The 21,794-nt window shown below is 36.7% G+C and overlaps 1 protein-coding gene across 6 annotated transcripts in view; it reads right to left on the bottom strand.

Annotated features, from left to right (window-relative positions):
- The window catches only part of BTRC (beta-transducin repeat containing E3 ubiquitin protein ligase), a 194,312-nt gene that overhangs the window by 48,246 nt on the left and 124,272 nt on the right, over nucleotides 1-21,794 (bottom strand). For all 6 annotated transcript variants that reach the window (XM_024121310.2, XM_024121307.2, XM_028480958.2 and 3 more), the window contains one exon: nucleotides 18,867-18,956. In XM_024121310.2, the coding sequence (XP_023977078.2) occupies nucleotides 18,867-18,956 (90 nt within the window). The remainder of the gene's footprint in view (nucleotides 1-18,866; nucleotides 18,957-21,794) is intronic.

The following is a 21,794-nucleotide window of genomic DNA, read 5'->3' as shown; positions in this document are numbered from 1 at the left end:
AAATTTTCTTTTTCAAAATGGGACAAACCCCCCACCAGGGATTCTGTGTGTGTTTGTTGGGAGTGAAGGTGGGATGAGAAAATGAAGATCAGGAAGATAGTTACTTCCATACTGTTTATGTGCTTAATTTAGAAATAGGACTTGTATCTTTTCTTTGCAGAACTTGGCTTTTCTTAAAGGATGAAATAGTTTCTATAAAGACATTTCCTGCTTTACTACCCAACTTTTTACTTCACCTGGGTGTGGCTTAAGCTCACTCACATGGAGCACTATAAATACGAAATGCAAGGGTAACAACTTTTTCCAATGAAGTTTTCCTATGTGCCAAATGTTTTGAAGTTACTCTATTTCCATTTTCTGTTTAAGGAATAAACAGAGGCTTTGGAAATTTGATGCTTTGGAAACAAACCATTATGAAAAGTTTTCTTATAGTTGATTCACATGTGAACAGCCCCACAGCAAAAGTAAGACAGCATGATGGCCTAGTCCCATCACTTATTAGCTATGTGATCTTGGATAAGTCTGTTTGAGATCTCATCTGTAAAATGAGTGGGTGGATGGAATAATCTCAGGCTCAGTCTGGCTTCTATATTTTGAGTTTATGGTTCAGTTCCATGGTAACTTAAAATACAGCTGAGGGAATACATTTAAAAAGAATCATTCTTCACATTTTCTTACTAAAAAACTAACATATTAGAGTTTAAGTACACACCTCAAGTAAAAAGAAATATTTTTCATAATATTATTTGGACAGGCAATATATTCCAAAATCCCAAGAATAAATCAAACTTTTCTGCAACAATTGAGTTGTGTGTTTTTTTTTTTGTGGTACGCAGGCCTCTCACCGCTGTGGCCTCTCCCATTGCGGAGCACAGGCTCCGGACGCGCAGGCTCGGCGGCCATGGCCCACGGGTCCAGCCGCTCCGGGGGCATGTGGGATCTTCCCGGACCGGGCCACGAACCCGCGTCCCCTGCATCGGCAGGCGGACTCTCAACCACTGCGCCACCAGGGAAGCCCAACAATTGAGTTTTTAATGCAAAAAAATGTTACCATTCTGAGTGTGACAGGTACACAGGTAACATTCTTATTTTCTTAGTTTTCTACACGCTAAAATATTCCATAATTAAGAATTTAAAACTTTACGGTGTTAACCTTTCTCAGGGCTGACTCGAGGATCTGAAGACCTAATGATGTCTTGAGGTTTTGTGTCTCAATGTGCCTCATTTCTTTCATAATTTACTCTCATTTCCCCACCCATCCTTCTCCATAGTTCCCAGTATTTAAGGGAAGGTTTTCAAGAAAACTGTCAATAAATGAATGTACCTCTATTAAAAATTCCTTTATTTCTCATGGAGGTAAAATATTGTATCAATTTAATATACCAACTTGTCTTATTTCGGGCCAAATCAAAGTAGCAGGGCTACATGAAGAGTCTGCAAATAGATATGAAAAACCTACTGGGATCCTCTTAATGTTTTATCAAGGTTCTGCTGTTCTCGGCCAGTTTAATTTTCAGCATGATAGCCCATAGCCTGCTGTATCTTAGAGACCTTTTTCTGTCAATTCCAAAGGCCATCAAGTGTCCTCAAGGCCAAGGTGATACATCAGCTACTGTAATAAATAAAGATATATGAAAAAGAACTGGGCCTCAATTTCCATTTGAAAGATTAAATTTCACTGGAAGTTACAAACATAATTTGTGGCACCATCTGCCATGGTGATAGTATTTTTCAATAGTGAGCAATCTAATGGGCCTACATTGTAAATAAATAAAGCTGGAAGAGTAGGCTGATAGCAGAATGGACATGGACTAAGACAGTAGCAGTGACTATGTTGGGTAGGGAAGAAGACAGAATCAAGACATTTGGGAGGATATATTCCTAGGGATAATAGCAAGGAGCCTGGGCTCCTTGTAGATGAAGTAAAAGGAATTGTGATTTTAGATGCAGTACTACATAGTACCAGACAAGCCTAGGTTCAAGCCCTATGTCTGCAATGTACAAACTATGTAGGCTTGCGCAAGCTAGTTACCCTCTTTAAGCCTCAAATTTCTTCACATGCAAAGGGGAATAATACCACATATTTCCCAGGGTTGTTAAAAGAAACAACAGGAGATTATGTATAAAATGCTAAGCACAGAGTCTGGCACATGAATACCTAATAAAGGTAGTTGTTTTCATTTGCTACTATGTAGAAACCATCAGAGCAATTCGGCCTGTATCAGGACCTGCCCACCAAACTTTGAAAGTGAAGTTTTAACTGAAACTCCATATAAAATTCCCCAGGAAGGGGAATTATGAATTGGAATATTTTAAAATATGTTAACTTGTCTGGCCACCATTAGCTGATGTGATTGGGGATAGAACTGTGAAGAAAAAAAGAAAATTTAAGATGTGATTAGACTGTAAGAGCAGCTCAGCAGAGCCAGGGTCAAAGGGTCTGGGTGAAATCAGAGGAAACTACAACTTAGGGAATTTTTGTGTGTACTGAGTTATCTCATTTAAACAAATATATTGAGGACTTCCTATGTGCCAATACTATATTAGGCGATGCAAAGGTCACATAGATGGTAAATACTGATAAGTTGATTCTAAAATTTATATGAGAATACAAATGGCCAAGAATAACCAAGGTAATACTGAAGAATAACAACAAAACTAGAGGGCTTACTATCAGAGTTCAAGATATGACAAAGACCTATACATATACGGTCATGTAATTTATGACAAAGAAAACAATGCAGTATAGTGGGAAATACATGTTTTAATAAATGGTGCTAGGTCAACTAAATATCACATTTTTTTAAAGAAGCACTCTCACCTCTACCTAACACCACACACAAAAATCAAATGGAGTGCAGATCTAAACGTTAAAGGTAAAAAACAATAAAAGTTTTAGAAAAAAACATAAGAGAATATCTTCATGACACTGGAGTAGGCATAGATTTCTTAAGTAGAACTATGTGAGGCAAAAATTGATAAATTGGACTATATTAAAATTAAGAACCTCTGTTCATCAATAGACATCATTTTAAAAGTGCAAAGGCAAGTCACAGAGTAGGAGAAAATATTCGTAACACATGTGTCAAAGGACTTATATCCAGAATTCATAAAGAACTCCTACAAATCATTAGGAAAAATATATAAAACACAATAGAAAAATGGGCAAAAGACTTGAACAGGCACTTCACATCTAAGTGGTCAATCAACATATAAAGAAACGCTCAATTTTAAGTGTTAAGGGAAAGTTAAATTTAAAAACACGTGACAACAATGTGAATATACTTAACACTATTGAACTATACACTTTAAAAATGGTTAAGATAGTAAATTTTAAGTTATATAAAAATTTTTTTTACCACAATTAAGAAAAAACACAAAAACCCACAATGGGATACTGCTACACACCACCAGAATGCTTCAATGAAAAAGCCAGACAACAAGTGTTGTGTAGTGAGGAAAAGGAACAATGGAACTCTCATTAACTGCTGGAGAGAGTATAAATTGGTACCACTGTCAGGACAGTCTAATTCCCCTCCTAGTTACATACACAATAGAATACGTGTATTCATTGTAAATATATACTGAAAAAATTTTGTAGTTATCAAAATCTGAAAGCAACGCAAATGTTCATCTAAAGTGGATACATAAATTTGGTATATTTACATAATGAAATACTACACATCATTGAGAATAAACAAATTACAGGTATATGCAATAATATGACTTTCAAAAAACTTTCAAAAAACTATGTTGAGTGAAATAAGTCAAACAGTACAGAATGTATACTGTATGATTCCATTTACACAAAGTTCAAAACCAGGCAAAACTAACACATGATGTTAGCAGAGAGGATAATGGCTACCCTTGGGAGGGGAATGACAAAGAGGGCAGGAGTGGGTTTCTGGTAAGGTTCTTTTCCTTTCCTTCTTTGTTTAGAAAGAAAAAAAAATCTTGCTGGTGGTTACTCAGATGTGTTGTTCACTTTGTGAAAATTCACTCAGCCAAACTCAGGGTCTCCTGAATACTGTATTAGGAACAGATTATTATATTCATAAAAAGAGAAATAAGGGTGAATAAAGTCCTGTTTGGTTACAGGTACATAGTCCTAACCCTTATTTTCTGATATAAATGAAACAGGGAGTTCTATAAAAAAGATTTAAAATTTTGCCATGGCACAGCCTTAGCCTCTATCTTCACTTACTACCCTTTGGCCACATACAGATAACTGTTCCCATATGCCACTACTCTGAACAAGGTTAGAGCTCCCTCTAGCACTTTTAACTAAGGAAACATCACAGGCCTTTACAGAGCTGACACAGTTTGGTGCTGCCCACGGTTAAATGCAATATGGCGATTTTTATTTTTAATTTGCTTTAATTGTTGCTATGATATGAATAATTAATAGGCTGCCTAAGCCAGTTTTGTAAAGTTCACAATACAGAAAGCCAGGAGAGAAATATCTACTTAGAAAGGAGGCTTAAAAATGGTTATAACTGCTATAATATTAGAGAATTCAGAACATTTATTCATGATTTGTGGCAACATTATGTCTCACCAACAAAGAAGCATGCTACCAAGCACTTCCTACTAAAAATTCTTCTGATCTTCATCAGTTTTTCTCTTCATGGCTTCATACCTATATATTGTACCTATAGTACCATACAAGACCAAAGTAGGTCAGTGTTAGGAGAACCTTGCTCTTCGGTGGAGGAGAAGAGGAAGGTTTGGCTGTAACACTTAACCTAGTTCCATCCATTCTAAAACAAGTATTTATTAGCATTAAATAACCCCCTGGACAATAACGACCTGTTCAAATTAGCCTGTATTCTTTGCCCATGCTTGTAAACTCCCTTCTCCACTGACACCTTAACCAATGGAAATTATGTTATCAATGCTTCCACTCAGCAATGTCTGTTTCACATTTGGATATGCCAGAAAGTATAATTTAGTTATAATGTTGTAATCCTACATATTTCAGGCAGCATTTGAGCAGTCTCTAAAAGTTCAATGATTTTAATACACACTATCTGGGAATGCAGCCAGAAATAAAAGGGGCTTCGTTTTTCATTGTTGGGTTTCAAATCTTCCCCTCTCTGAAAGAAACACTGCTTTTCAACACTCTTGTTAAAATAAATACAAATATAAAACCAGCTAATTAATAAGTCCCTTGAATCAAGGAGAATGAAAAAGAAGAGAATATAAAGAACCACCTAAAAAATAAATTCATTTTAGCTAAGACTATTATGTGTTCTTCATTATTCTGCATTCTAAAGAAACATTTTTTGAGCTATTATAAGGAACAAACATTTCCTATCAACCTTTTCTTAGCATACAGATCCCTCAAAAAGTGTGTCCACAATTATAGGAAACTTTAACAATTTCCAAGGGAAATTTCTACCTTTTTTTTTTTTAGCATTCTAAATGGAGATTAATACAAGTCAGGATGACTTCCTCTCTCATGCTCTGGTTACACACAAGCACCACTCTGCCAAAGACAGTACGGCATGGACATCAGTACTGGATCATTCCTGCACATACCACAAAGCCATAATCCAAGTTACCAATTAGTTTGGTTTTGCATCATGTCTGCTGGTTACATTAACACGGCCACATTCATTCCAAGGGCAGCTCAAACTAGGGGTGAAATATTATCTGAAAACAGTTATTCATTAAGCTACTGAGAGCTTCAATCATTTGTGTTTTTCCTGAGACAGGATCCACTACTTGCTTTTCTTTTAATTCACCTAGTATCTGCTGGGAGCCATATATCATGAACTAGAACAAGAATGACAGATCTAAATTAACACAACAGAAAAGCTATTTGATGCTGCCTCTTGGTTTCTCCACTTCACTCTCTTTTGTGGCATCCAAAGGCTTCAGAATCCTGGCATTAATTAAGCAACAGTTTTATTACACACAATCAAAGCCTGAAAAGAAAAGCCTAACAGACAGTAAGAGAAGATTACAAGGTTCAATTAACAGTTTTACTTTTTTGTGGTTGCTAATTGAGGTATTTTTAATTTTTATCATCTCATATAGAATGCTGAAAAGGAAAATACTATAAGTGTAAGAGGAGAACACAAACCTAAAATGTATTTCTGTATCATGATTTTATATAACCAATCTGCATACTTCTGTGTTTTCCAAATCATGGCTATTTGTTAATAAATTGTTAACACTTAATAGGCACCACAGAGAACTTTTTAGATAATCCCCCCACATTTGCTACACCTGCCCTAATTTCTATGTACTAAAATTCACAAAGCACAATGATTGAAAGCACATGGCCATGGGGTCAGAAAGTCTGGGTTCAAATTCTACTTCTGCAACATACCTTGGGCAAATTGCTTGATATCTCTGAGTTCTGGTTAATCTATATATAAAATGGGGTTGTATGCTTAATGAGATTGTTGTGGGGATTTAAGTGAGAGTGTATATAAAACCTTTAACCCTTAGTGTCTGGCACATTGTAAACATTCAATAAATAATGGTGCACAAATGCTGTAAAATTTGATGACACAATCTCTGGATTTTAATACTTTAAATAATATATATCAGACTCAACAAATATAATTTGAGAATCTACCTTCTGCAAGTGAAAATCAGTCCTATTCAGACTCTACAACGAAGGCAATTTACTTTTGCATATAATTTGCCTTTTATAGGTAACTTTTACCACACATTTTCAATTGAGGGAAAACAGGGAGTAAAAAATAGTCTAAATCTCAAAATTTGAAGTTTCAAGAGCACTAAATAATAGCATTAAGTGGAAACCAACAGCAACCTAAACAGCTGAGTAAAAAATTAGTTATATAAGCAAACTATTATATATAGAATTGGATAAACAACAAGGAACTACTGTATAGCACAGGGAACTGTATTCAATATCTTGTGATAAATCATAAGGAAAAGAATATGAAAAAGAATGTATATTTATGTATAACTGAAACACTCTGCTATGCAGCAGAAATTAACACAAAATAGTAATCAACTATACTTCAATAAATTTAAAAAAATTAGTTATATAAATCTCTCACTTAGAACTTACTCTTATTGCATGTTCTCATGTTATAATGTTGAGATAGTGGCTCCTACAGTGTCCCAGGCTAGAAGTATACAAGTTTACATTACTCAGTACTCAAACCTTTGAAAAGCATCCCATATCCTTTTATCACTGCAAATGGAATCTACTATAAGCTCTAATGTGATGTCTACACCTATTCCTTATCAAAATGTAAAATATAAAAAGTAGTTGTATTTCTTGGACTTATATTCAGAACCCACCTCTTCTCCTTAAGTACTACCTAGAGGAAAAAAAGAAAACTCCTTCAACCGATAAATTTTAAAGTCAAAAATGACATTATACTAATCCTACACCCTTCCCCACAAAAAAACCCCAAACCAAAACAAAACCGCACACATATTAAGATTTAAGGAAACTGATTTTAAGTTTCCTAATTAAACCATCAGGTTTTAAGTACTCCAATTACAAGAATAAGAAAAAATACACAAACTGGAAATGAACCTCACACATAGATGTAAATAAAGCCACTCTTTAGGTTGCCCATTAATCCACAAGTGGCATATTCATCTTATTTACAGTATTATACCCCCTGCCATGATATTCCATTACAGAGTCACGCTACACACTCCATAGTTAACACTGTAGGAACCATCTCTTTTTAAACATGATTTTCTCTCTGTATTTCCCTTTAGGCTTGCTCCGAAGTTTTTTGGTTTTTTTTTAATCTTTATAATTAAATTTCTTATGCTATTAGATATTCCAAGAAAATGTGGCTAAAGTTAAAGAAGTGATGTCTGAGGTATAAAGCATAATTAAATTTATGGTCATTCTTCTAGAAATATTTAAACATTTCTGTTTGTCGTGGTCTTAGTGCTCCATGTGAGCAACTGCTTCTTACATGTATTTATATGTCAACTGTAACTATCAAAAACTTCTATTCTTTCCACTAGAGAATATCCAGGGAGATTTTATACACACACACACACACACACACACACACACACACACACACACACACACACCACAGAATAATATTCATGTTTATTTGCTTTTTGTTTTCATTTGCTTTTGATCAACCTGTTTCTTAATTACTCACTCCTGTCCCAATCCTCCTCTTTCCTGTCTGAAACAGGGGATTCAAGGTCCAACTATTAATTCTGATACCCTCATCATGTCTTTACAAATCACCAAACTATCTAAAAGCATGCATACTTACAAAAAATATTTACTAAAGTGTAATCAGACAGAGCCTGGGCTTTGAAGCCCTAAGGGACATTGTTTTGTTTTAACTGATAAAACTAATTACCAAGTTTAACCAGGAAAAATAAGTTTTTGGTATAAAAGGACTGCCAATATATGCTTACACTGTAAATCCTGACACAGCAATTCAAATGAGATTTGTATTCCAAAACAATTTCTAAAACAATTACTAAGGTAAGGTTACCACCTTGAACGAATTGTACTGGACTCATACTAAGGTGTTACCATACTCATAATAAGTCCAATGACATGAGGTCATCTTCAATCCTTTAAAGACCTATGTTTACAAGGTAGGTGATTATTATTGAGTAAGCATTTAAAATTGCATAGAATTATTGACTAGGTAACCCAGAGTATTTAATGCAGTTAGTTAAATTTTCTGGAAACAGTCTTGCCACAGTTCAGGCAGAACAAGATATTTTACAAGCAGTAAGGGGTGGGGGGATAGGGGGAGATGAAGAAATAATATTTGCTAGATGTCAAATGTTCTATATAAATCAAATGTTGAAAAGCTATATGTGCTTTGTAGTGTGAGGCCAAGTATAACAGAAGAGATACACAGGGCCTCCAAATACTACTTAAAAATCAACCGTATGCAGTAGAGCAAGGACTCTGAAGTCAGAGAGATGACACAAAACTCTACAGCCTAGAGATGTGAAAAGTTTTAATTTCTCTAAGCTTCAGGTTCCTTATCTGTAAAATAGGGGTGGTATCATCCATCTCATCAGGTTGAAACAGACAACATAGCTAGCACAAAAGTGCCTAAACACAGGGGCTTAATAAATATTAACATATTCTCTCTCTCCTCCTCAAACTTTTGAGTAGTACAAAAGTAAAAATAAATAAATATCTTCCATCCCGAAGTTACAAGAGAAAGAAAATGGACCTTTAAAAATTCCTTGTATAGGAATATACCCCAAACTAATAATTGAGGGGGATGAGGAACTTAGAAAAGATTATCACAGCCTCAGAGATAAAACTGGCTCCATACATAAGAACTTCAAATAAGGGTGTGTTAGGTGAGCTCCAAAGGACTAGACTAATGAAAATTTCTCTAAAGTGAACCCTACTGATGAGATTTTGGATTAGTAGAAGTTAAGGTGACTTGGCAACTCTAGCTCTGTTAGGAAATTAAAAGGGAGTTTCTTGGTCATTCAGCCAGTTAGACATTTCTATTATTACTACTATAAACAAACAAAAAAGATGCCCTCAAAGAAAGAAACATCTATTTTAACACTCATCTTAAGAAACAAATCTTGCTGGAAAAGAGCTCTAACAACAAGAAGAAATATTGACAAGATCATTAAGTCAGATGGAATTCCAGAATCATAGGAAAATGGAAAAACACAATTTTATTTTTGTAGAAACTTGGTATAGAGAACATTTAAATTCATAGCTCATTTGCCTTACAAGAAGCTGAACTCACGACACAAGAATAAAATTTTACATGTATGAATCCTGAGCTCATGGGTACTGAAAGGTTCAAAAGGAGAGCTCAGGTTTCACAAGCTTTGTAAGCGATCTATTTATACCATATGACTAAGAACATACTTATTTATGGAGAGCTTATGAGCCCAGGCTTATGGAACTGTCACTAAGAGAGAAGAGAACGAAAAGCCACAAAAATCCATAAAAGCAGTAAGAATAAAAATCTCTTCCAGATTAAGAAATACAGAAAAGTTATCACGCAAAATTCTAACAAGTGGGCTTTAAAATACTAATATGCACAGTAGCACCATTCTCTTATAGAGTGTAGGGGGGAAGTCCTAGAGACTATTTAGTATTAAGTCACTGATCTTAAAATACTGATACATTTAAGTCTTAATGAATATTTTCAGGAAAAGCTATTAGTCAAAAAACAAAACAAAACAAAAAATCAGGTTTCTGACAGAATTGCAAGAGCTATACTAAAGATTTTTAGAGGGGAAAGGAAGGTAGGGAGATAGGTGCTAGGAGGAAGTGAAGGGCCTTTGTTCTATGAGTTCTGCAAAGAAGTAGAATATCAGGGACTTATATTCTGCAAATACAGTATCTTAGGGCTGCAATAAAGAATTTCCGTTAGTTATATATATTATCTTAGAAGTCCTATTAACTATGATGAGAAAAGATTAGCTTACACCTAACCTGAATATTTCATACTATACTTTAGGCTCTTTCCTGTTAATTCTATACTCAGATGGGTACCCGATAAACTGGTTTTTACGTATTAATACTTTAAATAAGTGCCTAAGACAACTTGACTGTTAATATTAAGAAAACAAATTTATTTTATATGTCTTTGGAAGATATCTGGATTCATCTACATAGCCTATATTACTTGCTTTTACAGTAAGCCACTAAACTTAAGATATAAACTCTAAAATACTGCAAATCCTGGTGGCCTCATATACTTTCCCATAGTCAAAGCCTGTCAAAGGTGGCCAAGAAAACAGGCACTGATTTGGTAGAGAAAATTTGGCTCATTAATGTCTTCCACAGCCTAATACTATATTTTCCAATATTTCAGGGATGATTAACATGGTTACAATTTTAGTATAACTGAGCCTTAAGTGGATGAACCAGCCTTTAGTCTCAGTTACTGCATAGATATTCCCCCCTCTTCCTCCTATAAACACTATTCATTGATAGTCAATTCTCAATTATATAAACTGAAATAACACAGTCCCCTACACAGAGAAGTCAATGGCATAGGGAAAAAAAACCAAATTGTGAATTTCCTAATAAACAGAATCAGGAAAGGAACATAATTTAAATATGCCATAGCTTACTGCCTGCATTAGGGTCCTCTTTTAAATAATTCAAAGTGACAGAAGTCCTCCAAACCAGAAAACTCGCATGCTGCTTGCAAGGAAAACCCTATATTGGAGGGGTCGGGTGGTAGGAGGCTGAGAAGGCAGACCTTTTAAAATTTTAATTTCTCTGGTTACCTGATTTTTAAAAAATCAAAGGTTAAAACCCAGAGTGCAATGCCAAAGAAACTGTAAAGTTCTAAATGACCCCTGATAGAATTACTGTCTACAGATCATTAATACATCAACCATATTTGTGACAATACTTTGGAAAGTAGGTAGTATTTCTTTCTTTCAATCGAAGTAAAATTGGCATATAACACTATATTAGTTTCAAGTGTATAGGCAGTATTTCTTAAAGTCTGTAAACCAGCTCTAGAGTGGAAACACAATGCCTGTATACAGCAACAAAAGTATGATGTAAAACCCAAAGATTTTTCTTTTTCATTCTCTTTTAAGGAACTGTGCCTGGCATTGTGCAGCTGTGGTGTTGCCTTCATCACTCCCAACATTTCCAGTCTTGCTAATTAAAAGGTTGATCACAGAACAATGCTCTTCTCATTAATTTCAGTGTTCCGATTGGGCAGGATCCCTGCTTACCCCACCTGATCTTTTCACACTGCTGAAGTTAATGTGACAGGAGCCCGAAGATGGATTACCTGCTACCATATTGCCCATCACCTCCAATCAGGAGCTATCTGTGTAAACTGATTGTTCTAATTTGCTCTCATTATTTTTACAATATCAGGAGAAAATAACGCACACAGCTCACTGTCAAAGCCATGAAAATCAGCCATTAGTTAAACCCAGACACTGAGTGGCTTTATTAGAGGCACTGCAGTTTATTGATGTAGCTCCAGTCAAACAAGGCAGCATTTGCTTCAGTAGAAGGAAATGTTTATACTGAAAGTAAATATTTATTGTAATAATACCCACAGCAACATGGTATTTTGAAGAATCCTGTTCTTATTTTATAAGCTTGGTTTTGACACAAATTAACAACAATGAACAGTTGGGTTGGCATAAGAAAGTAGCTATTTAATACACACACAGTAGCATGAAAATCTGTCTATTAACTCGAATATGTGAGCACTCTTCACCTCCTATACCCTGTAAAATAAGGAACTCTATTCTGTGACTACAAATGCTAATCAATCAATAAATAGTGGAGGTTCTAATTTGTACAACACAACAACAAATATTTTTCTAAAACAGCAATTTTATGACTTAGGAATCAAAATGATCTCTATAATGATTATATAGGTATAGGTTTAAATAATAAAAACTGTATTCTTATACAATGTAAGTGATCAACAAGAAAGATTATTAATCCTAGTATCACAGAAATTCACAATATATTTCAGAACTGGAAAATAAGAAGCATTAATAAAGCCAGATAAGCAAACAACAATCTGGGTTTTAAACCCTTCAGTAAGAGATGGTTTCTTAAAGCAGAAGACAGAATTCTACACAAAGGTTTGATAGTCAATGAGATAATATCTTTAAAAGATTTGTCCTGGGCACAAAGAAAATATATTTTCCTGTTGTAAAGAAAATGCTAAACTCTAGAAGAAAATATACGTTAATGTGGCATTTCTAGGCTTGCCTAGCTGAGGACATTTTGTAAACATGTTAGCTAAATGCTGCCTGAACAGCATTTTGGGGGGCTGGAGAAGGAGGGTATAAATAATGGAAACTGATGCCTTTTAAATAAAGGAATTTAATCCACACATTCTACCCCCATTCCCCTTTTTAGTATTAGAAGGAAACATGGCTTCCTCCTGTTTTCTTTCTATACTAAGATTCCTAGGTAATGTGAAGGCAAGAGTATGCCCTTCTTGCTGCTCGCCCTTTAACAGCCACTTTTCTTCTTCTAAGAAACGTGTGCCACGCTTTTCTCCTTAAAATTCCTGCACTAAAGACTGCACCATACTGCACTCCGCAAAACGTGCTGATGGCGCCAATTACAAGCCCCCAGCCTAACGCTCCAGCCCCCACCATTCGGGCAGATTTATGCGGACTCTTGCCGACGTTATTACAAGTCAGAGTTTATTGGGAAATTGTTACATTATGCGGAGTGTCTAACAAATTGCTTATGCTGCTATAATTGGATTACAACAGCCGCTTGCTCCCACCGGTAAGATTAGGCAAGTAGGACTCCTGCCGATCTCTGAGCGTTAGCAGTAATTTTATTTGCCTTGCCTCTCTCTTTCCTAACAACATGCCTCTCTCCCTGCCAGCTGTCTGCTGAAAAGGCACAGGCTTGTTCCTTGGCCCTAACAATGCAATTACAGCCCCGCAGATCGCACTGTTTGTGCATTAAGTACAGAGCCAAAACGAGGCGAATTGATCGTTTGACTTTTGGAGAAGCCATGTGATCTCTTGGTGCGGGTGATCCGACATGCATCAGCAGGCAATACTGCAGTCAGTTCTTGATGAAAAACTTTCTTCCTTCACCCCACTCTCTCCCAACCTTTCCTTTTTCACTGAGGGAGACAATGACTGGGCTCATCTCATGCTAATCTAGATCAACCCACAAAGACAAACTCAATCTTATTAGCTCCCTGGCTAGATAGAAATGTGAATAGGTTCTAGCATCTTGAAGCGCCTCAGTCAGATATATCAGTGGTTCCCAACAGCTGAACCACTGCTGCTATCTAAAAAAAGGCTCATAAAGAGTTCACTGAAGGGAAAAAGTTTACAGAAACACTGTAGTTCAAAAGAACTACAGAAAATTTTAGCTTTTGGCAAATAAAACTGCCTTGAAAAGGCTTTGTTATAAGCTCTGTTTATTCAAGGAGCCATCAAGAAATCAGCACTGAACCTGTGTCCTGCCTTTCTCCACAGATCTGCTCTGCTGGAAGATGCTGGCGGCCAATGTGCAGAATCAATGCCTCTGACTTCAGACTTAAAAACAGTCAGTCTGGGGGCTTCCCTGGTGGCGCAGTGGTTGCGCGTCCGCCTGCCGATGCAGGGGAACCGGGTTCGCGCCCCGGTCTGGGAGGATCCCACATGCCGCGGAGCGGCTGGGCCCGTGGGCCATGGCCGCTGAGCCTGCGCGTCCGGAGTGTGCTCTGCAAGGGGAAAGGCCGCAGCAGAGGGAGGCCCGCATACCACAAAAAAAAAAAAAAAAAAAAAAACAGTCAGTCTGATCCCCATTCAGGGCAAAAGTTTAACATATTTTGTTAACAGCTTTCAGTTTCTTGTATGTTTAACAATGAGCGCAGGTAGCAAGGAGACTGTGCAAGTATTTACTGTGAATCTAGACTATAATTCATGAAGATTCTCACTGGGGTCCTAACTTTTTTTTTAATTAACTTTGCTGAAATGGTTAAAAATGACTTTGAATTTTACCAGTTTTAATACAGACCAGGATTCCTGTTTACACTTTCCCCTCCAGTGGCATATGCTACTTAGGGTTCCTGAAGCTGATTACACAACAAATGTGCTGTCAATCTGCTGATCCATTTTGGTGCCCCATGTTTGTATTCTTAAATATCATGCACATCTAGAAGGTTATGTATTCTCATATCCTTAATCTGACAAACACACAAACTGTTGTCTATAATGAGGATTCTTGATTCTATTATTACTTCAAAGTGAGCTTGGAAAAGTCACTGTACTAGTATTTCTCAGAACCTCCCTGTAACCCCCATGAACATTCATTAAATTCATATAAATATTTAAAGACGGAAGAAAAAACATTACTTCTGAACTTAATTCCTGCCTCTTTAATACAGCAATAAGCCTAATGTATAAAACATTATACTTCAGTTTTTCCAACCACATCAGCCTCAATGATATGGTTAATTCTTAATATATTCTCCACAAAGCTACTCTTTAGACCCAACAGAGAAGCTTGTGTGCAGAACGGACCATCTGACATGCTACTTGTGGAACAGTATATTAAAGAAGTCTGTTAACCCGTAGTTTAAAACTCAAAAGAAACTCTGAACAGTTGAAATGCCTTATAAATAGCACAGACCCAGAGGAAGTGCAAACGTCTGCATTGTGAATTGTAGATCTTAATTACCGACAATGGCTGGTACAGCAAGTAGCACAGGAAAAAAGTGAAACAGTTGCACTGTTCATGGTTGGCAATAATTCTTCAGGAAAATATTTACTATCAATCAGTTATGAGAAAAGGGACTCTGTGCTCGTAAAACAGCACGTTGCTTCTCATACCAGGACCATTTTGCTTCAGCATAATCTGAATTTAAACAGCTTGTTTCCTGCGGATATAATTTTGGAAATAAATAAAACAAGTCTTCTATCAAAATCTGGAGTGAGTGGAAAGGAACATCACATTTTTCTGTCTCAGTTGCAAAAAGATTATTAGTCTAAAGTAAAAAACAATAACAACAAACAACTACAATACAGAACACATCTACAAAGGACTATGGAAGGGGTTTGTTTTCTAAATATAAAGAGGCAGAACTTCTCTGACCTAGGCAGGAATCCAGGCAGATGTGTTCAAAAACAACTCAGTTTTAACTGTATGTGTATGTGTGTGTATAAGGGTAAATTAGGGAAAAGCCTGAAAACAAAAATTTTCAATAATACTTAAAGTCAATAAAAATATAACAAAAATTAATGCTCTTTATTTTTCCAGTAAGCTTTCTTTACAAATTAAAAAACATAATGAAGGTTGACAATTAGGTACAACATGATTATTGATTTTAAAGATTAAGTTGGAGGTCAATAATGACTGTCCATTTAAAGCTACAATAAACACAGAGCTTATCATGTTCCAAACACAAACCTCATGAACTACAGGGCTATAATTAGTAAGAAGGCAGGCTCTGGAAGAAATAAAAAACACCTCAATGCCTCCAAATATTACTTGGATTAAGTTATACTATAAAATGACCCTTCTTCCATCTTTATTTTAAAATGTTTTCTTAAGACTCATTCTTCAAGTCAGAGATTCAGAAGATTATTAACCGAGGGTGGCTGTAGTTTGCCTTACAACTTTGTCTTCTTGTATTCTAAAGAGGACTAAGGGTCTCTTTTCATACACCTATTATAAAACATTTATTTTAAGATATCTCTGGCAAAGAAGTCACATACAATATATTATAGGGGTCCAAACATAACAGGATTGCTGTTTTTAAAGGGACTAACTGGTATTAATGTCTTATATAAACAGTATTCAATAATAAGGTCTTAGACTTTAATTACCATCTGCACCCAAACCAAAGTCACACCTATCAGAATTAGTTGTTTTGAATAACTAATTGGACCAAACTAGAGGACCAAAATGGTTGATATCACCATATTATAGCTGTTCTCCATGGAGGTGGACATTCAAGGCCACTTTGGAGCACAATCTGAATCAACAACACATACTTGTACCAAGTTAAAAACCAATGCAGCCATATCAAGTATAGCAGGTGAAACTATCCAGTTAAGGGCTAAAGGTGAAGAGCATGAAATAGGGACAAGCTTACAGACCTACAAAAATAATGGCAAGTCATTACTTTTCAAAAGGCAAGCAATAAATGAGGCCAGTAGAAGCAGCACAGAATCATGAGATACACGTAACATATGTAAATAAAAAAGGGAAAATTCTTCCTATTCCCATGTTATTGGCACTTCACTGGAGACTGTTGCAAGAAAGAGAATTTTCAGCTACATGTTTTTATTTGCCATTGACCAACTGATTATTTGGCTCAAATCTGAAGCAATGAACCAGAAGATGAAGATGGGCCAATAAAAGCAATCAGAAAGGTAGGTGGGTTCCTAAACTAGGGAATGATAGAAATCATTATTAAATTAGGGTGTTTAAGGAGATGATGAAAGGATATAGGTGGCAGAATAATGCTAAAATAAGCAAGAATGGGATGAGAGGATCACCAGTTGAGAGCAATGGAAACAGCAGCAATGAGCAAATTTATTTCCTCACTCAAGAGCATAGAAGAAATTATGCCATTGTGCCAGATGCCTCAAGATTTCTAACCATGCACTGCTAAAGTAGAAGGTAGGAGAGGAAAAAAAAAAACCATCATACAGATATACACCAACATAGCTATGTAGCTTAGAGATCCTGGCTTACAAAGTATTGAGAAAACAAAAGGAACAGATGCTCACTTGGCCAGCTCTCAGTGTAACTCATTAAAATCGTCACCCTGTCCTTGGATCAGTGCTCACGCTAAGATTTTACCTTGTTTAGCCAGAAGTCACCCACTTGTGATGAAACTGAGAACAGCATGGCCAAAAAGGAAAAAGATTATTTTCAAAGGCCCAAATTATTGGTCTCCTCAAAGTACAAATACTAGATAAAAAATAGGGTCAATCAGCACTTGGCTAGTTGTGACTATATGATTGAAAAATAAATACACGTTAATTTATAATATTCCTATTTTGCAGTAAATTATTAAGACATTCTAATTTAAGAACTGAACTGATTAACTCTACCTTTTTTCACTATAACTTTTAATAAATTCCAACACTTCTTATATGGATCATTTCCAATGGTTCTATTTTGTATGATATATTTTCAGTTGACAAAGTATGTCCTTTATCAACTGAAACTACTTCATGTTTTAAGAAATAAAACAAAATAAAAAATATTGCTGTTCCTTGATTTTTGTAGCAAAGAATGGAGACACATGATACCAGGCCTGGCTCTAATAATAACAGTAACAGAGACCCTGAGTGTATAACACAATAGATTAAACTAGTTAAAGTTGGGAATGTTGTAAAAGTGACAAATCCCTGAATAGTTATAAAAGGCAGTAATTTTGCAGATATGCAGAGTAGAAGTCTAGAAACAGAGCCCGTACTGTACTTTTACTTACTCCTGGAATAATTTAAATTTCGGTCAAAGTTCCTCAGTAATTAGAGATGGAAAACTTGAGGCATAGTTGATACAATTATTAGATTGTAATATCTCTAATACATAAGATTATTTTTGTATTTAGGCTATAGATATGGCACACATTTATACATAACAAACAAGAAGCTCCATATGTGTGATTAAACATACTTGTCCAGTCAGATCAAGATCACCAAAAGCGGTATTTTTATCAATAGCTGCTCAATAAATAATAATAGTGATATAATAATTGGATTTTCTATAGCATATTTCACAATCCTACAATGGTGTACTCTATACTTATTACATTTTAAAACCATCAACAAACTTATGAGAATAACTGTATTTTTTTTATACAAATATTTTTTTTTTGGCTGTGCCACACGGGATCTTTAGTTCCCCGACCGGGGATCGAACTCGTGTCCCCTGCAGTGGAAGCAAGGAGTCTTAACCACTGGACGGCCAGGGAAGTCCCACACAAATCTTATCTGTAATAATCCATAACTACTGTCAAGCAACAAATGTGAATTAGACTAAAGTGTGACCAGAACACATAATCAAAAACTTCTGCTGCAACTGAAGAGAAAGAAACTCCAACTTGCAATCTGCTTTGGATAAAATGATGCCTCCTACATTCTTTTTAAAAATAGGGATTCCCTGGTGGTCCAGCCGTTAAGACTCTGTGCTTCCAATGCAGGGGCCCTGGCTTCAATCCCTGGTTAGGGGACTAGATCCTGCATGCCCAACTAAAGATAAAAAGCTTGTATGCCGCAGCTAAAGATCCCATGTGCTGCAACTAAAAGATCCCACACGCCACAACTAAGACCCAGCGCAGCCAAATAAATAAAAATAAAATAAATAAATATTTAAAAGTCCTATAATAGTCTTTAATAGCAATACTGAGTAAAGATGTCTATAGATAAACCATTATTATGATGTGGTATAATATATATTGATGTGTAATATTACTTACTTTGGCCACACAATTTTCAGTCTTCATAGCAGTGCTTGCTAGACATACTGTCTCTTGATTTAAGCAGAGTCTGGCACAGCTGTTGTAGGTCTGTAAAGAGAATTTTTTGGAAATAGGTTTAAATACTGAAATACTGTCATGTAGTTTTCAAATTCTGCCTTATTTCTCAAAATCAACACACAAATAGATCCTATGTGTAAATACCAGATTTATGGGAGCTGCGGGACAAGGTAGACAGGGGGAAGTAAAGACAGTGAGAGCCCAAAAGTGCCACTGATGTGCTCATGAACAAGTATGTGAGCAGCAGTGACTTTACTGCATATACGAAAGGTAGGGGTGTCAGTTATTCAAAAATGGGCAAAGGATTTGAACAGAGATTATCCAAGAAGATATGCAAATGGCTAAAAAGCACATGAAAAGATTCTCAACATGACTAATCATGAGAGGAATGCAAATCAAAACTACCATAAGATACCACCTTACACCCATTAGGATGGTTACTATTAAAAAAACAAAACAAAACCAGAAAACAAGTGTTGGTGAAAATGTGGAGAAATCTGAACCCTTACATTCCCCTGTTAGTGGGAATGTAAAAATGGTACAGCCACTGTGGAAAACAGTATAGTGGCGGTTCCTCAAAAGAATTAAAAATAGAATTACCATATGATCCAGCAATTCCAATTCTGGGTATGTACCCCAAAGAACTGAAAACAGAGTCTTGATGAGATACTTGTACATCCATGTTCATAGCAGCATTATCCACAATAGCTAAAATGTGGAAGCAACCCAAGTGTCCACTGATGGATGAATGGATAAGCAAAATGTGGCATATACATACAGTAGAATGGTATTCAGCCTTAAAAAGGAAAGAAGTTCTGACATATACTGCAACATGGATGAAACCTAAGGACGGTATGCTATGTGAAATAACCCAGTCACAAAAAGACAAACACTGTATGATTCCACTTAGATAGTCAAAACAGAAAATAGAATGGTGGCTGCCAGGGGCTGGGAGAAGCGGGGAATAGGGAGTTACTGTTTAATGAGTACAGAGTTTCAGTTTTATAAGACGTTAAGAGTTATGTGGATAGGACTTCCCTGGTGGCGCAGTGGTTAAGAATCCGCCTGCCAATGTAGGGGACATGGGTTCGAGCCCTGTTCCAGGAAGATCCCACATGCCACGGAGGAACTAAGCCAGTGCCACAACTATTGAGCCTGCGCTCTAGAGCCCGTGAGCCACAACTACTGAAGCCCACGTGCCTAGAGCCTATGCTTGGCAACAAGAGAAGCCACCGCAATGAGAAGCTCATGCACCACAACAAAGAGTAGCCCCGGCTCGCCGCAACTAGAGAAAAGCCCGCGCACAGCAACAAAGACCCAATGCAGCCAAAAATAAAATTTAAAAAAATTTTTTAAAAAGAGTTATGCAGATGAATGGTGGTGACTATTACACAACAATGTGAATGTATTTAATATCACGAACTGTATGTTTAAGAATAGTTAAGATGGTAAATGTTATGTTACATGTATTTTACCAGTTTAAAAAAAAACACTGGTTATACTTTATTGTAATCAAACTTGCCAATATATTAATTAAAATGTTTCCTTTTAGTCTTAAGTTTTTACTGATAGTACATGTCACGGCTCTCAAACAATGGTGCATGTCAGAATCATCTGGGCTTGTTAAAACACAGATCGCGGGCTTCCCTGGTGGCGCAGTGGTTGAGAGTCCGCCTGCCGATTCAGGGGACACGGGTTCGTGCCCCGGTCTGGGAAGATCCCACATGCCGCGGAGCGGCTGGGCCCGTGAGCCGTGGCCGCTGAGCCTGCGCGTCCGGAGCCTGTGCCCCGCAACGGGAAAGGCCACAGCAGTGAGAGGTCCGCGTACCGCAAAAAAAAAAAAAAAACAAAAAAAACACAGATCGCTGGGTCCCATCACCAGAGCTTCTGAGAACCTGCATTTTTAACAAGTCCCCAGCTGATGTTAATGCTGCTGGTCTAAGAACACTCTTTGAGAACTACTGATATAAATATGTGTGTTGAAATTAAAGAGAAAAATCTTAAGACGTGGGCGATCTCTTATAACCAATAATAGGAAAGAATCAAGTTTTTAAAATTCTAGATTTACAGAATAGTTGCAAAAATAGATATGAGTTCCTGTATACCCTTCCCCAGCTTTCCTTTATGTTTTTTAAAATATTTATTTATTATTTTTGTCTGCAGCGGGTCTTAGCTGTGGCACACGGGATCTTTCGTTGCGGTGCACAGGCTCCTCTCTAGTTGTGGTGCACGGGCTTCTCTCTAGTTGTGGCACACGGGGGCTCTGTAGTTGCAGCACGTGGGCTCTCTAGTTGCAGTGCGTGGGCTTGCTCAATAGTTGCAGCACGTGGGCTTAGTTGCCCTGCAGCATGTGGGATTTTAGTTCCCCCACCAGGGATCGAACCCGCGTCCCTTGCATTGGCAGCTGGACTCTTAACCACTGGACCACCAGGGAAATCCCCCAGCTTCCCTTTATGTTGATGTTTTACACAACCACAGAACATTTATCAAAACTAAGGAATTAACCTTGGTACAATATAAAGTTAAGAACTTATTTGAGTTTCACCAGTTTTTCCACTAACATCCTTTTTCTGTTCAGAATCTAATCCAAGATCCCACATTGCATTTAGTTGCTGTGTATCCTTAGTTTCCTCTAACCTGTGACAATTCCTCAGTCTTTGCTTGTCTTTCATGATTCTGACACTTCTGAAGAGTACTGATTAATCTACAGAATGTCCCTTTGTTTGGGTTTGTCTCATGTTTTCTCATGATCAGATTGAGGTTATACATTATTGGGAAGGATACAACAGAGGTGATATGCCCTTCTCAATGCATCAAGTCAAGAGGTATGTTGCTGAGTGCTTCTGGTGATATTAACCTTGACCACTT

Source organism: Physeter macrocephalus, chromosome 20 (genome assembly GCF_002837175.3).
Source record: "Physeter macrocephalus isolate SW-GA chromosome 20, ASM283717v5, whole genome shotgun sequence".
In the NCBI taxonomy this organism is placed as follows: domain Eukaryota; kingdom Metazoa; phylum Chordata; class Mammalia; order Artiodactyla; family Physeteridae; genus Physeter; species Physeter macrocephalus.
The sequence above is the reverse complement of the archived record's forward strand: the minus strand, read 5'-3'. Positions and strand labels throughout refer to the sequence as shown.